Source organism: Drosophila persimilis, unplaced genomic scaffold, assembly GCF_003286085.1.
Source record: "Drosophila persimilis strain 14011-0111.01,24,50 unplaced genomic scaffold, DperRS2 tig00000431-arrow-pilon, whole genome shotgun sequence".
NCBI classification, from domain to species: domain Eukaryota; kingdom Metazoa; phylum Arthropoda; class Insecta; order Diptera; family Drosophilidae; genus Drosophila; species Drosophila persimilis.
Window position 1 is genome coordinate 1,439,810 of NW_020825312.1, and position 14,889 is coordinate 1,454,698.

The 14,889-nt window shown below is 43.7% G+C and overlaps 2 protein-coding genes across 4 annotated transcripts; one reads left to right on the forward strand and one right to left on the reverse strand.

Annotated features, from left to right (window-relative positions):
• Nucleotides 1–117: 117 nt before the first annotated feature.
• Nucleotides 118–12,640, reverse strand: LOC6595813 (long-chain-fatty-acid--CoA ligase 5). Of its 3 annotated transcripts, none has more exons than XM_026989763.1 (8): nucleotides 12,404–12,640; nucleotides 10,284–10,477; nucleotides 9,623–9,777; nucleotides 2,927–3,100; nucleotides 1,675–2,852; nucleotides 1,381–1,609; nucleotides 1,145–1,318; nucleotides 118–1,076 (listed from the first exon to the last, which is right to left on the reverse strand). In XM_026989763.1, exons 2-8 carry the CDS (start codon nucleotides 10,348–10,350, stop codon nucleotides 939–941), a joined length of 2,115 nt encoding a protein of 704 aa, XP_026845564.1. In that variant the 5' UTR covers nucleotides 10,351–10,477; nucleotides 12,404–12,640; the 3' UTR covers nucleotides 118–938. The 3 variants fall into 3 exon arrangements, with proteins under 3 accessions (XP_026845564.1, XP_026845565.1, XP_026845566.1); XM_026989764.1 differs by lacking the exons at nucleotides 9,623–9,777; nucleotides 10,284–10,477; nucleotides 12,404–12,640 and adding exons at nucleotides 4,184–4,219; nucleotides 4,407–4,626; nucleotides 7,180–7,258; XM_026989765.1 differs by lacking the exons at nucleotides 9,623–9,777; nucleotides 10,284–10,477; nucleotides 12,404–12,640 and adding exons at nucleotides 4,407–4,626; nucleotides 7,180–7,257.
• A 1,428-nt stretch (nucleotides 12,641–14,068) lies between these two features.
• LOC6595812 (ninjurin-1) lies at nucleotides 14,069–14,884 on the forward strand. The gene is made up of 3 exons (XM_002021254.2): nucleotides 14,069–14,477; nucleotides 14,534–14,688; nucleotides 14,753–14,884. The coding sequence occupies exons 1-3, from the start codon at nucleotides 14,243–14,245 to the stop codon at nucleotides 14,882–14,884; spliced, it is 522 nt and encodes a 173-aa protein (XP_002021290.1). The 5' UTR covers nucleotides 14,069–14,242.
• The last annotated feature ends 5 nt before the right edge of the window (nucleotides 14,885–14,889 follow it).

Genomic DNA, 14,889 nt, shown 5'->3' on the forward strand with positions numbered 1-14,889 from the left:
TGTTTATTTAATAGTATTATTATTATCATGCTGCTTTAGTTTGTTGTTTCGAGCATATCAAGTTTACTTATTAGGATTTAAGAGATTTATTGCAATTTTTTGATCAAATTTTGCGTTTCATTTTTTTGTTTGTTTTGTTTGTTTTGTTTGTTTTTTGTTTGTTGGTTTTGTAAGGCAGACAGTGCAGTCCAAAGAAGTGGATCTTTTTTTTGTTATTATAAATATATATTAATTGTATTTAATTTGATCTGCTCCTCCGATTAGTTGTTGCTCAGCGCACTTGCGTAGAATTTCGAGTTAATATAAATTTTAAAAGTTATTAAACTAACGCTGAGTGTAGCTCGTACTCGCAGATAGTTAATTAAAGCTTTCCTTTTATTCAACTGGCTCAATATGTGTTAGTTAGCTATAGTATATGTATGTGTTTTGGTTCAGACTACGCATTCGTGCTCTATTCACTTTGAACTAGACCATAAGGGGTCGGTTAGGGGAAATACATATGTATATTTAACATATTAGTTAATAGTTCGTTTCTTGATTAAATTATGTAAAAATGCGGCTGTCAAAAGGCTGTCTCCTGTGCTCCTCCTCTCGTCCTATATTTTATCTGTATTTGTATTTGTATCTGGTGTATCTTGCGCTTCTCTTAGTTGCTAACAATTGACGAAACTTTAAAATTCGACTCTTCTACCGTTTCTCGGCCTTCAAGTATCTGCGTCTGTAGTCTTAGTTATCATCAGTTTTGTATGGTATAGGCATATGTTTTAATCCGTTTGAATTCTTTTGCTCATTATTATCATTATCATTATCAGCATCATCTTCATAATCATCATCATTATCTTTATCTTTAGTTCGGTTCGTTGTTTTGCTTGTGTTTTGGTGTTTCATTTGTATACGTATACGTATACGTATACGTATATATGTATATAGGTATTGTTTTAATCCAAGTGCTTATACATATCCTCCAGTTGTGGCTTGAAGTAGCTCTTAAGTTGCGGTCTCTTGGCCTTGAATGTGGGCGTTAGCAGTCCGTTTTGTACGGAGAAGGGATCCGGATGTAGATAGACATCCTTGACCTGCAATGCAATAGGACACGTATAGGACACTATAGGGTATAGGGTCAAGAGGTGGCGACTTCTCTCACCTGTTCGAATGACTTCAGTCCACTCTGTTTGCCCCAGTTGAGCATGTCGTTCATGATCAGTTCCTTGACATTCTTATTATTGCACAGGACGGAGAGTGTGCCACGTACATTGTTCTCCGTGGCCCACTGTTTCAGTACATCGGTATCAGGTACAACGACAGCTATAATGCAGCTCTAAAATGGTGTCGAGATGGATGTGTGAGGAACGTGTTTGGGTTTAAACATTCTACGCTTACCTTTAAGCTCTCCCCATAGACATAGACTTGATTTACATATTGACTGAGCGTATAGATATTTTCGATCTTCTCGGGCACTATGTACTCGCCCTGGCTGAGCTTGAAGATGTGCTTGCGGCGGTCGATGATCCGCAGGGTGCCATTCGGCAGCCACATGCCCACATCGCCGGTATGATGCCAGCCCTCCGAGTCGATCGCCTCCGCCGTCTTCTCCGGATCCTTATAGTAACTGGAATCGATGGTAGACGAGGGATTATACATATGTTTAGTGGAAAAGTCTGGGGATTCACTCACCCATGGAACACATTTGAGCCGCGCACACAGACCTCGCCCGTATTTTGATTGGAAAAGTACTCCATCTCGGGCACATCGACCAGCTTCACAGCATTGCAGGAGACGGGCGGACCCACATGGTTGGGCACATGATCGCCCTGAACCGTGAGTGTGATGGCGCCAGTACACTCCGTCTGGCCATAGCCCTCCAGGACCAGACAGCCCAAGGCACAGCGCATGAAGGTGAGAACGTTGCCGGCCAAAGGCGCCGAGCCTACGACCATGAGCCGCAGGTTGCCCCCGAAGGCCTGGTGCACCTTCTTGAACACGAGCTTGTCCCAGCAGCCGTTGCGCCGCAGGACGCCGCGGGCAATCTCCTTCTCCTTGGCCCGCATGGCCATGTTGAAGAGACCCCGCTTCAGGCCCGAGGCGGAGATATCGTTCTGGATCTTGTCGTAGACGCGATTCAGGAGGCGAGGCACAGCCGGCATAACCGTGGGCTTCAGCATCTTCAGGTCGTTGGTCAGCTCCTTGATGTCGCCCGAGTAGAAGCCGACACAGCCGCCCACATAGTACATGCCGTTCTCGCAGCACCGCTCGAACATGTGGGCCAGGGGCAGGAAGGAGACCATCACATCCCCGGCGCGGATCCGATGATCGCCCATCTGCAGGATCACAGAACAGACGCCGGCCACCACGTTGCCGTGGGTGAGCATAACGCCCTTGGGATTGCCGGTGGTGCCCGATGTGTAGCAGACCGTGCACAGATCCTCCGCCGCCGGCGGTATCTCCGGGTGATTGCCCTTGGCGCCCAGCTTCTCCACGTCGATGAACGAGAAGATCTGTATGCCGCGACTGCGCGCCCGCTCCAGTGTCGTCTGGCGGATCGGCTTGATGGCCACGATGATCTTCAGGCTGCGCGGCGCCTTCTCCAGGAGCATGGCCGCCTTGCCGTCATCCTCCACGATCACAATCGACATTTCCGTCTGGCGGATGATGAAGGCGCAGGCATCGGGACCCAGGGTGTCGTACAGCGGCACCACCACCAGCGAGAACGAGTAGCAGCCCTGCTCGTACAGTATCCACTCCGGACGGTTCTGCGAGTAGATGCCAATCAACTGTTTGGGCCGGGCCCCCAGGGCCAGCATGCCCGAGCCAAAGTTCTTGGCCCGCAGCAGCGCCTCATCGTAGTTGATCCACTGCGGGATGGAGGATGGAGGACGGAGATGTTATACGAGAGACTGACTCACGGCACGGTGCTCCCTCGACTCACCTGATAGGGCGACGTTAGGGTCTCTCGCCAGCCCAGACACGGGCCGTTGTTGGAGGCATAGGCTCCCTCGCGGAACGTCTGATATAGGGTGCGGACGTTCTCTGTGATATAGGACACGAATTTGCCATTTTTCGACTCCTTGTAAAACTTGGAGACGTGAATTTGTTCTGGACCCTGTAATGGGATTGAATCGACCCCAAAAGAAACAGAGAGAGAGAGAGAGAAATCGCGTTCATGCAATGAGTGGAGAGATCTTGTAATGAGAATACATCAAACAGAAGTATGAGCGAGAATAATCTGGGAAAAGTGTTTTTATTGGGTGGGAGCAGCTTTGTTTGGGGGGAGGGGATCACACACAAGAATGGTTCTGATTCATGATTTTTTTGGCTTGAGCTGAAAATGAATGGAATCTGAGTGTTTCTATGATATGTCTACGGATGCCATCTCTAAGAGATCTGTCTCGATTGATAGTCTGTACTGTAGATTACTTCAATTTAAAGTCTGATAGTTCGATTTAGTATCATTTGCCATCATCCCATCATACTTATATTATTCATAAAATCATAATATTTCCCTTTGGTTTTCCGTTTCCCAGTTAACCTTGAGATCTGGCCGGTCTTCAATCGATTGAATCTCATTTCAGTGTTTATTTTTTGCCACTCGAAAAATAAATCACACCCAATTGTTAGATTCGATTCAATAAATATCTGCGCTTTCAATCGCTATGATATATGGTTTATTTGTGGGGCCAAGACATAAACCCATCACTCAGCGGACTTTCATTTGGGCGCCTTGGCCTGGCCATTAGGTCGGGGCAGTAGATACTCGAAAAAAGTGGAACATATCGATTCGAAATGGCCAAAGAGCACTTCCTTTATGACCCACAGATGTGAGAGAAATCCCGCAATGGCCCGAAAGTGTTGATGTATGAGAACGAATATCATAATATTGTACAGCTGTCGGGACTGGGAGTGGGAATGGGAATGGGAGGGAAGTATCTTTTGGGGACTGGACGGAGGAGAGGAGGTTCAAAAAGTTGGTTTGTTTGTGCCGGGTGATTTTAATGAGCAAAATGCAAATATTTTTCAAAAATAAATGCCTTTTCATAGATTAAAGTGCTTTCCAATTCGATTTTGTTTAGAATTTATTGATGACGCACGCGGTGCTCAGAATGGAATACGGAATACGAGTATGAGTATGAGGACTTTCAGAGCATACCCCACGGGGTAATGAGGCCTACCCTAGCCCCCCACCTACCCTGTGATGGATATCTTGACGATGATCGTATATGATCTAACCAACAAATGTGCGCGTGTGTGAAGAATAATGAACAAAAAAAGAAGCAAAAAATAAAGTATTTATTAGTGGATTGCATAGTCAAGCTGCTGGGTTAGAGATATTCTTTGGCCTTTTAGTTTTTTTTTTTTTTTGTTTAGGGGGACTTTGGGGGGACTCTTCCTTGAGGATTCTTGAGGATTACCTTGAGCACATCGCTCTGATTGCTCAGCTCGATGGGCACCCGTATGCTGGTGATTTGACCGCAACAGGACATGTTTTGTTGTGGATCTCACGGCTGTCTGAGTCTCACGGTTCACGGTTTGTTCACGGTCTTACTGATTTGACTTCTGCTCCGTTTTCAGGCACCACTGTTCTGGCTGGGTCTTATGGATCAGCCTTTAATATGCACATCTTACGAGCAACTGCAAAAAGAATCGGCACACCCAAGCACACCAGCGGTATTTTTTGTTACACTTTTCACTTTTCCCCCACAATTGGCCGCCCGCCCGGCCATCTTGTCGTTGCCGGAACCGCCCGCTGCCCGCTGCCCGGCACCCACCGCCCACCGCCCACCACCCGCTGCCCACCGCCCGCCGCGTCATCTGTTCGATTTACAGGCTGGTAAATTTTCGTATTTTCAAATTTCCTATTTGAAGTCTTTCATAATCGCAGAACCATTTAAATGCTAATTATTGCGTGTAAAAATAGATTTCTGTTTTTAAATCGAAGCAAATTGGATTTGCATGTGCGACGGGTTGTAAAGCCTGATTTATTTTCCAAACCAATGGCCAATTCCCTTAATGGCAAAATCAGTTCAAATACTGCTAATTCCATGCATAAAGGCCTTCCTATCCGAGATTCCCTAAGGTAGGATTTTCCTTTTTCATTAACCCTTTTGTCAAGCGAAAGACAAACCCGAAACGTAAACCAAAGCATAATTATGACGCCGCCCTGTCCGCTTAATTTTTGTCTTCTGACAAGTTTGGCAAATTCAATTTTGTTTATAATTATTCAATATTGTCAGCTGCAGACCAGAAAGAGAGGACTAGGCTACATTGAGGCGGAAAGAGAGGAACGAGCACTGCTATATCGTCTTTGCCGTCGTCGTTGTCGTTGCTTTGTCGTGGCCTGCCCCAAATTAATTTATAAATAGTTCGTTTGGGGGCAAGAACGCTTCCCCACTCGGCTGTTATCTATGAGAGGCGGTGTGAGAGGCGGCCGCATAAAACAGCGAAAAGGAAAAACAAAAGACGAGTATTTTGCAAAATACAACAGAAAAAAATTGGAATTTTTGTACTAGCTGCTAAGATCAAAACCTGAGTCATGGGGGAAGGCGTTTTGGACACCATTGGGATGCCGATGCCGATGCCCATGCCGATGCCGATGGCTTGAGGCTGCCAATTGCCAACATTTTCCTCAATGAGCAATTCTTCGCTGAGTTATGCCACACGCAATTGTGGTTACCATCCAAATTTTCCCATAAACTATGGGCCAGAGGGAGGGGCAGCGATAGAGAGAGTATGAATGAATAGGAACAGAGAGCTGTGTTTGAATTTCAGCTAAAATCTGCAACATATCAACATGTTTTGGCCAACATATTTCTTGAACAAATAAACTTAAAACCGGGCAAATATGCGGGAATTTCAAGGCAGTACGAGTATATGTTTCTCAAATTTTTCTTCATGTGGAATGCTAATCTGTTTCATCCGTTTTTTAACGTTTTTTTTTCATAAAAGAAAGAATCTGCGAATATTTAACTGGAATTTAGCTAACTTAAACTCTGATATTTCGATTATTTTGCCATTCCCTAATCCTTTATTTAAGGCAATATTTATTGCCTTGTTTATTATTATTCCTCTATATTAAAAATATACACATGTATTTGAAGGTACATATATAGATCAACCATAACATAACTCAATTATATACCCAAACTCTGATTCAGCTTGACATTTATTATGGTTCTAAATTAGCCCACAGATAGGTCTTTTGTTCTGGCTAAAGATTTTGCAAAAAGAATTGAAAATTCTTTCAGACACAGCGACTTTTGTTTATATCGAAATACTGTATAGGCCACACATAGACGCAGATACAGAGAGGTGGTCTAGTAGGTAAGCTTCCTGACATTCCCATTGATGGAACTGATTATGATCGAGTGCTGTGCAGTGCTGACCGCCAAAAAGATGGATACGAAATCTTCTGAATACTTATGAAATTCCTTTCGGGACTTCGGTAAAACCCACTTCAAAACAATTTGGATATTTATCGAATCTTTTCGCTCCCATATCCGCACATGGCTCAAAACTATTCCGATTAGCATTCCCAAAGTTTCTCCTCTGCTGTAAACAATCGTAAAACTTGATGGAGCATTGCTTAAACATCGTAAATCCATTCAAATTAAGGTGTTCTCAATCGGAATCAAAGTTCACTGAAACCACACGCATTGCAAACCACAGACGAGTGTATCACATCAAATTAGAACAGAAAAAAAAAATGTTTAATGTATTTTTATACAATCTGTTTTATGTTTTTTTAGGTGGGCAGTGGTTCGTCTGGGGGGATGGATGGGGATGGGGATGGGGACCGGGACGGGGACGGGGATATATGTAGACATACGTAGAACCCGAATGAACTTGAACTTGAGGGCCCGGGTTCAGATGGCTGGGGCCCAGGCAATGACAACGACAACGACAACGACGACGGCACTTGGACACTTTGGCAAATCGATATCTTCAAAGTTGCTTCTTTGATATTTTCGTTAAAATTTTATTTGAATATTATTTCTTTGGTTTCTGGCGTTCGTTTTACGTAATGAGATTAAACGCTTGTATTTTTGTCAATTTGTTGCAAATTGTCGTGCGTTTTTCGCTCCCTCTCCGTGTCCGTGTCCGTGTCCGTGTCCCTGTCCCTGTCCCTCTCCCTGTCCCACTCTATTCTTAATTTTTCTTTTGTTTAGTATATATATAAAAAAATACGTTTATTTCACAGATATATACTATCTGCTTTTGTTGTTTTCCGTTTCGTTATTTGTCTGTTTTTTCTCAAAATCTTCTTTTCTGAAATATATGCACATATATTCCGTTGATCCGCCACGATCTGCGCGACACGATGCTTAATTTCGAACTGAATGGCCGAAGGAGGCAGGCCGAAATATTGGCCGCGGCTAAAAATTATTTTGGCCCGCCCGCAGAATCTTCTTCAATTTGGTATCAACCGAAACAGAAAAGAGAGAGAGGGAGAGGGAGCGAAATGGCGAAAAGAGAAAGAGAGATGGGGCGCCGGAGATGGGGGTACTGTGAAGAAGAATGCAGCGTTCGCCTAGGAATTTCATTCGTTTATATTCATTGGATTTTGATTTTGATTTTACTCGTAAACGGTTTTTCATAGTCTCTTCGTTGTCGTTGTTGTTGTTGCTTTGTAGTTGTCTTGTAGTTTTTCCTTTTTGGCTTGATCAAGCTGTCCGCCTGTCTTCCTGCCTGTTCCTGCCCGCCCTCCCTTGCCCAGCCCTGCTCTGCCTGTTCCTGGTGCACGCGATCTAAGGCGGCATGTGACGTGGTCTGTTGCTAATGGGCCAAAGGTGGGGGCGTTTTTGGTGACGGCAAATACTCATCAAAACTTACATACACATGTACGAGTATGTATATGATTTATGGTCCACAACACTGGACCATTCTAGCCCATGAGTGGAACAAAAAGTCGACAGCCCCCAAAAATGTACAATATAATTTTGGGTTTAATCAGCACGCACTCAATTATGAGTAAATACTATATAACCTGTGCCTGCAAATCCAATTTGCTCACACGCACATCCCCTCGATTTACACCTCAATTTGCACTCTTTTGAATTTTTAATGGTCCGTCTCGTATTGGAAAACGGTCAGTGCAAGTGAAAATGGCCGGCTGTGTGTGTGCGCAAGCCCCCTCATTCCCCTGCTATCCCCACACACGTATCATCTTTTCTGTAGATTTGCATGCGAGTATGTGCATACGTGTGCTCGGAGGCAGACAGGTTGGCCCTGTCTCGTCAAAAGTTTGACATTTCCTTATTGTTTTGTTGGTTGTAGCCATCTCATTGTTTGTTATTTTTGAGAATTCTCATGGGGGGACTCGGGGGTACATGAAAAGGTGGAGCAGTTGGTCTGACACTTGATGGGGTATTCAGAATTAGGGATTATAATCGAAGGCAGATGATTCAATCCAATTCAATGAAACTGTTTGTAAAGTGGTTTCAGCTGGTTCAAAGTGGGTCTCTATTAATTTCTGCATATTTATTGTGATTCGAAGCACGATGCCTAAAATGAAAACCAAGAGTAAGGGATATTTTCAGAATCGATCCTTTGGCACCACAAATTATAGTAAAGTAGTTTGCTGTGTGGTATTCGAATTATTTAAACAATGAAATTACGTTCTCTTCCCATTTCCCACTTCCCACTGCATTCCCCTTTCAATTAACAAATTGTGACAGCCCAGCCTGTTCTACTGTCGAACCTCACCGCCCCCGACTCCCTGGGCGTCTTGTTTGCCTATTTGGCAATGCCAAATATCGCGGGAAATATGTATGGTATTGGGTCAATATTTGTTTATTTACATGGCATCCAAACAAAAGGAAGAGTTCGTTACAGTTACACCGTCATACAGGCCTAGAGGCCTAAAGGCCGAAAAATGTTAACAAACGAGATGCCGGCGAGTGTCAGAAGGAGGAAATGTTTATAGGGATGAGAACCGGAATGTCGGAGAAAGGCTCTGCTCTACTCTACTCTGCGGCTAATTAGGGGAAAAAGAAAATGCCAATTGAGCCATGACAAGATTTATTGTGGTCGTGCCGCTGTCGTTTGATAAATTATCATCCCAGAGTGTTGCACATTTTTGCAGGAGAGAGATGTCTCTCGATCTCAGTCCCAGCTCTTTTGCGGGGCCCTCTCAATTAGAGCGTGGGGGTCTGTGGCTATTTTTGATCCTATCCTCATTTGTACCACTGTGGCGAACACGTCATTCATTGCCTGTGCTGCCGTGGCCACAGAACAAAGGCCAACAAGGCGAAAATGAGAATCGAATTGGTGAAAGAATCGTGAAGAAAGAGTGTGAAAATCATGTGACGACAACAAAGAAACAGAACCAGAATCAGTATCTGAATCCAAATCGGAATCGGCATCGCACCCAACGTGATTGTGGACATGTGCACATGATTGCGTTGCTGCTGGCACATCAAAGGTTTTGTCTTGGCCGTGCCATCATGGGATTCGCCTGTTCTACCTCAGAAAAGACAAGGCAACAACAGCAACTATGCTGAGAAAAAACAGCGAACCCAAGACAAACAATTCGTAATCGAGCAATCGATGATGTAATTGATGGGATGGGTATGGCAATGGCGATGGCGATGGCGATGGCGATGGCTAATCGAAATCACTTCTGGCTTACCTCTAACAATGGGGATTGGTTTTCCAGAGGCACTAATGGTTGTTCCGGTACTGGTCGTGTTGCAAAATAATACGCAACACTGGCCGCCAAACTACTGAGAGTGATGGTGCCCAGAGTTCCGCCCAAATAATACAGATATCCATCGATTTCGTCCCCTGTGGAAGACAGATTGACACTGGTTAATGCAGCCATTCCAGTATTCTCTTTAGAACTTATAGAATACATAAATAACACTGTCAAATATTTTGATGCTTACAATTCTGAATGAATGCATTTCTTTATTTATTTGTATCCATTCTATTTGAATCAAATTGCTTTGAATAATTATTTATCGGCAATTTAACAACTGCCAATCGTTTCTGTTTCCCATTGATAGATATCTGAGGGTATTTTCCATAGATATTGTCCATTCATTGGAGGCCTGTGTTACATTTCACTACCAACCTACCAATTAATAATATTCTCAATAATTCAAACCTTAAATTGAGCTTCTGTCATTCCTTTCCATTCCATTCCATTCCATTCTATTGAATGAACGATCAAATCAAGGTAACTCAGCGGTAGGCTGTTCGTTTGGCTTTTTACCGAATACAAATTGGGGATTCCACAGCACTACGTGTCCCCTTATTTTAATTATTTATATTATTGAAATGGTACTTACAGAAATATGAAAAGTTGCTGACTATCAAATGATTGATATAGGCTATAACCGATTTCTCTGGCGTCATTGTTATTTTTTTTTTTCTTTTTTGTTTTCCTTTAGTTATCTTTTTTTGTTTGTTTTTGTTTTTGCTTTTCTTAGCTACCTGAGTGAATGTTACGTGTTTAGCTTAATGATTGCCCACAATAGATAGCCTGGAAAATAATCAATAATAAAAAGTGCATGCATCAGTCGTAAGTGGAATTATTATAAAAAGGTTCTGCAATGTAATTATAGGGTCATTTGGTGGGCCCGTAACTCGAAATTTCCACATTAACCGAATGCAATCAAGCCGAACCAGAGGCCAAGCCACCATCAGTACCATCAGTACTATCACTACCATCAGTACTAGCAGTATCAGTACCATCCATTTTCTGCCTAATTAGAGGTTTATCCATATGCATATGTACACGTATAATTTAATAGATAGATAATTGCCATTGGCCCAGTCAAGTGGCAACAATTCAAATGCGTTCAGTTCAGGATGATTATGCAAATGGGCTATGGGTTATATCAGCTCTCAAGAGTGAAGATTTTTCTGTTGAGATACGTATGAGAACTACGAGTAATTTCCACATTTGCATAGACATACATATGTTTATATATGTACATATGTACATACATATATACAACAAAAATCATTTGTCAAAGTCCACTGATCAATTGCCGAACACATACAGCTGAAAAAGTGCAAATACGTTTATATTATATATGAACATACATACATACTATGTATGTATATGTATTCAAACAAGAGATACACTTGTCCAACGGCAGAACCATTTGGCTTTATCTGTAATGTTTTGAATGGAAAGCATCTTATCAGTCTGTGGCAAAAAGAAAAAACAAAAAAATGCAAGCAATAAAACAAAGAACGATTAAAGTTAGCTACGATGAGGCTTGAATACTCTTTTCCATTAGATAATAGATTAGAGAGACATCTGTTTGGAAATTGTTTTAACCGTGTTATTTCATAGTTACTTAACAATAAACTATTGCTCCCTTGAAACTGGTTACACTTCAAATGCCGTTCCGGATAATAATTTCTCTTATAATTTGACCTTAGGTGTGAGGCAATATCAACTGCATTCTCAAGTTGAACGATGGAAAACGGGTTTATCAGCTAAATATAGAATATAGAGTTTCTGAATTTCCCAATTATAAATGCAGGTAACTGTAAACTGGTTTTGAATTGCCAATCAATAAGAAATCAATATATCAATTTTATTTTTAGGAAAATCTCGTTCAATCGCTCATTGAGTGGTTCAACTTGCGGAAATACCAGGAAGTGCTAAAGTAGGAAATATTCTTGGAAACTGGGAAAACTGAAACTGCAGCACTAATGGGATTCCGGCACTGCTGCAGACACTGTCCGAACGAACCGACCCGACCCGACCCGAATCACTCCATCCACATCCCGTATGAGGCAGAGTCAGTTGAAGCGCATCCCAAGGCGACCGACTGACTGACCGACTGACTGACTGACTGACTGACTGACTGACTGACTGACTGACTGAGTGACTGAATGACGGACTGACTGGCTGATAAAGCCGGAGGCAGCAGCAGTGCAGAAACCTTTATCAGCCGTTGAGCGAAACTTTGCACCCCAGACCCAGACAGAAGCGTTCCTAAGGCGATTACACGTATACTTTGGCCAATGCAGACCAGGCCGGACGATGACCCAACAAATCTATGAGCCCAAAGGCAGGTTTAGATTCTTCTTAAAATAGTGTGGAGGTTATGCAATACAGTAAGTAGGTTTATTTAGGCCTTGCTATTGATTTTATAGACTGTTTTCTTTTGCCGGGTCAAATCAGGCTCAGAAAGAGACAGACAGACAGAGAGCCGGAAAGAAAAACAAAGAGAGAGTGCGAGCAAGAGTGAGAGAAACGAAATGGAGCCTTCTTTTTAGGCGGCTTTGCTGAGGGAGGTCAAGGCGGACGCACATGCAATTTTTGGGCATTGATTTTTTGACAGTTTTTGGTGGTACGAGGCTACGGATCCGGCTACGGGTTACAGTTACGGTTACGGTTACGGTTACGGTTACGGCTAAGTGGGCCTTTCTGTGAGAAGGAACTTACCCCGGAATCTGGACTACTCGTAGATGAAACACATTTGTTGGGGTTTATTTATATTTAGGTGTTAAATATACATATATCCACAAAACTGAAATTAGCACTGAAAGAAAATCAATGAAAAGTTTACGTTTCGGCATTCACAGTTGTGTTGTTTTTAGCCGGGTTGAGCGAGCCCGAAAACGGCCGAGAGTGTGAAGAGAGAAAGTCTTAGAACCAAATGCCGAACTGAAAAAATGACTGCTAAACACTTCGGCCGACGGAACAGAACTGAGCCAGACCCCAGGCCAGACCCCAGAGCAGACCCCAGAACAGACCCCGGACCAGACCTTACCAAGACCAGCGGAGGCAACAAAGCCTGTTTGCAACTTGAGTTTTGAGCATGCGTGCAACGTTATCTTTATAAAATACTACTGCTGCCGCAGCCGCTGCCGCTGCCGCTGTCGCTACCGCTGCAGCATGAATGAAGCCGCAAGAGAGCCGGTGCTGGCCGGTGCGGGCAGCGTAAGCCAAAGAGTGTATTTATAAAAGGTGAGGTATTTGTGCCGGCCGCAAACACACACACCACACAAATAATGAATGAGTGAGGGCACACGCTGATAGTGCCCCACCTGATATTCATACACTTTGAACCATCAAAGAGAGAGAGAGACGCTGGAGAGAGCGTTCTCAGCGCTCAGACAGCTCCACGGCATAACAAACATTGGCGAAAGGGGCGTGTGGGTGTGGGGGTGTCAAGCGTGGCAGCCAAAATGGCAAACAAAATGCACGTGCTAGATAGTACAAAGAGAGCGGCAGTGAGAGTGGGAACGAGAGTACGACCGGCAGAGAGTGCCGGAGCCGGCGTGTGGGAGCGTAACCATTATGTCTAGCGGGGGAGAAAAGAGAGGGCGAAAAACGGGTGATTTAGTGGCTTGTCGATGAGAGGAGAGCGGAGCGCGGAGTCCCAAACAGTTGTTTGCTTCGCGTGACGCACTTGTTCCGTTTAGGTCCTGCAATGCGACACGAACGGCGAGAGGGGGTGGTAATGTTACCAAAGGAAAGAGTACCTAGAAATCCCTATACAAAATGGTTTTAATTGTGGACATTAGATTATGCCGTACGTTCGTACGAGACTCTTTCCATTTGATTTTCTATTCTTAAAATGCAGAAATTGCTGTATAAAAATAAATATATGTTCGGATAGTTAATACTTTCATAGCAACCCTCTCACCTGGTAATGAATGTCCTCCATACTTGCGTCCATTGCGACAGCTGTCTGTGCATTTCAAAAGTTTGTCATACAATCTATAATTGGATACAATTAGGCTAACGCTCACCTAACCCGATTTACCCGTCAATTTTAAATCGAGCCTATAAATGTAGAATGAGCGGAGAGCGGAGCCTTGGATGTCTTACAGTTGTGCAAACTTCGTTTCGTATCCCATAGATACTTGCGTTTATTTGGGCCTTGTTTATTCAGGGCCTCGGTGGTTATTATGGTGACATTTTGCTGACTTCGCCTTACGCAAGTTAAAGGAAGAGTTTGTTTACACGTGGATCCCAGTCAGCTTCTCATTCTACTTACATTTTTACCTCGATTTAACTTCACGTTGCATACTTTAAGGAGTACCCAAACTAATGAGATACTTTTCGGCTTATGGGGTCACGTCTGTTGTGCTCTACATATCGCCGCCCGTTGGCTGTCCAGCCGGGTCAGTGTCATTCGGTTTGTTTTTATCAGTCAAAGGGAACCGCAGACCTCAAAAGTTTCAATGTTTACTACTGGTCGCAAAAAGCTTTTCGCAGAAGACAGACTCGAGTATTTAATATTGGATCAGCATTGGAACTAAACGGGGTCTTAGTATGGACATAAACGATGTGGAACTATCCCTGGAGGAATTGCCCAGCTCGGAGGGGAGTTTCTCAAGCACTGCAACGGGACAGTGCTGCAGCTCAGGCAGGGATTTGGAGAAGGCGGAGAACTTGGTTGACCCAAGAAATCTCAATGAAGTGGAGGCAGCTCAAGGAAAGCCAAGGAAATCAGTCAGCGATCTATCGGGTGGCAATAGCTATGCCACAAATAAAAATGTGGCTGAAGGTAAGTCAGTAATATACAAACACAAAATATATTCACTCGTCTCTCCCCCAATGAAGGCCTCATGGATATAGCTCTTCTCTCCGCGAATGCCAACCAACTGCGATTCCTGATCACCTACAACGACAAGGCCTCCACCTATATATACAGCCTGATTCTGGTGATACTCTCGTTGAGCCTGCAGCTGCTCGTAGGTCTTATGCTTATTTTTAAAGTAAGTCAATGTCTGCCACTAACAGAACATATTTCGCCTTATAATACCCCATTCCACCCCATAGAGACGTCTTAAGCGCTGCCAGCGTCGGCGCTATGCGAGAACCAATGAACTACTGGTAATGGGAGTGTTCATGATCACCGTGATCAATATACTGCTGGCAGCCTTCACCACAACGGACGGAAATACGCATTAGAAGAG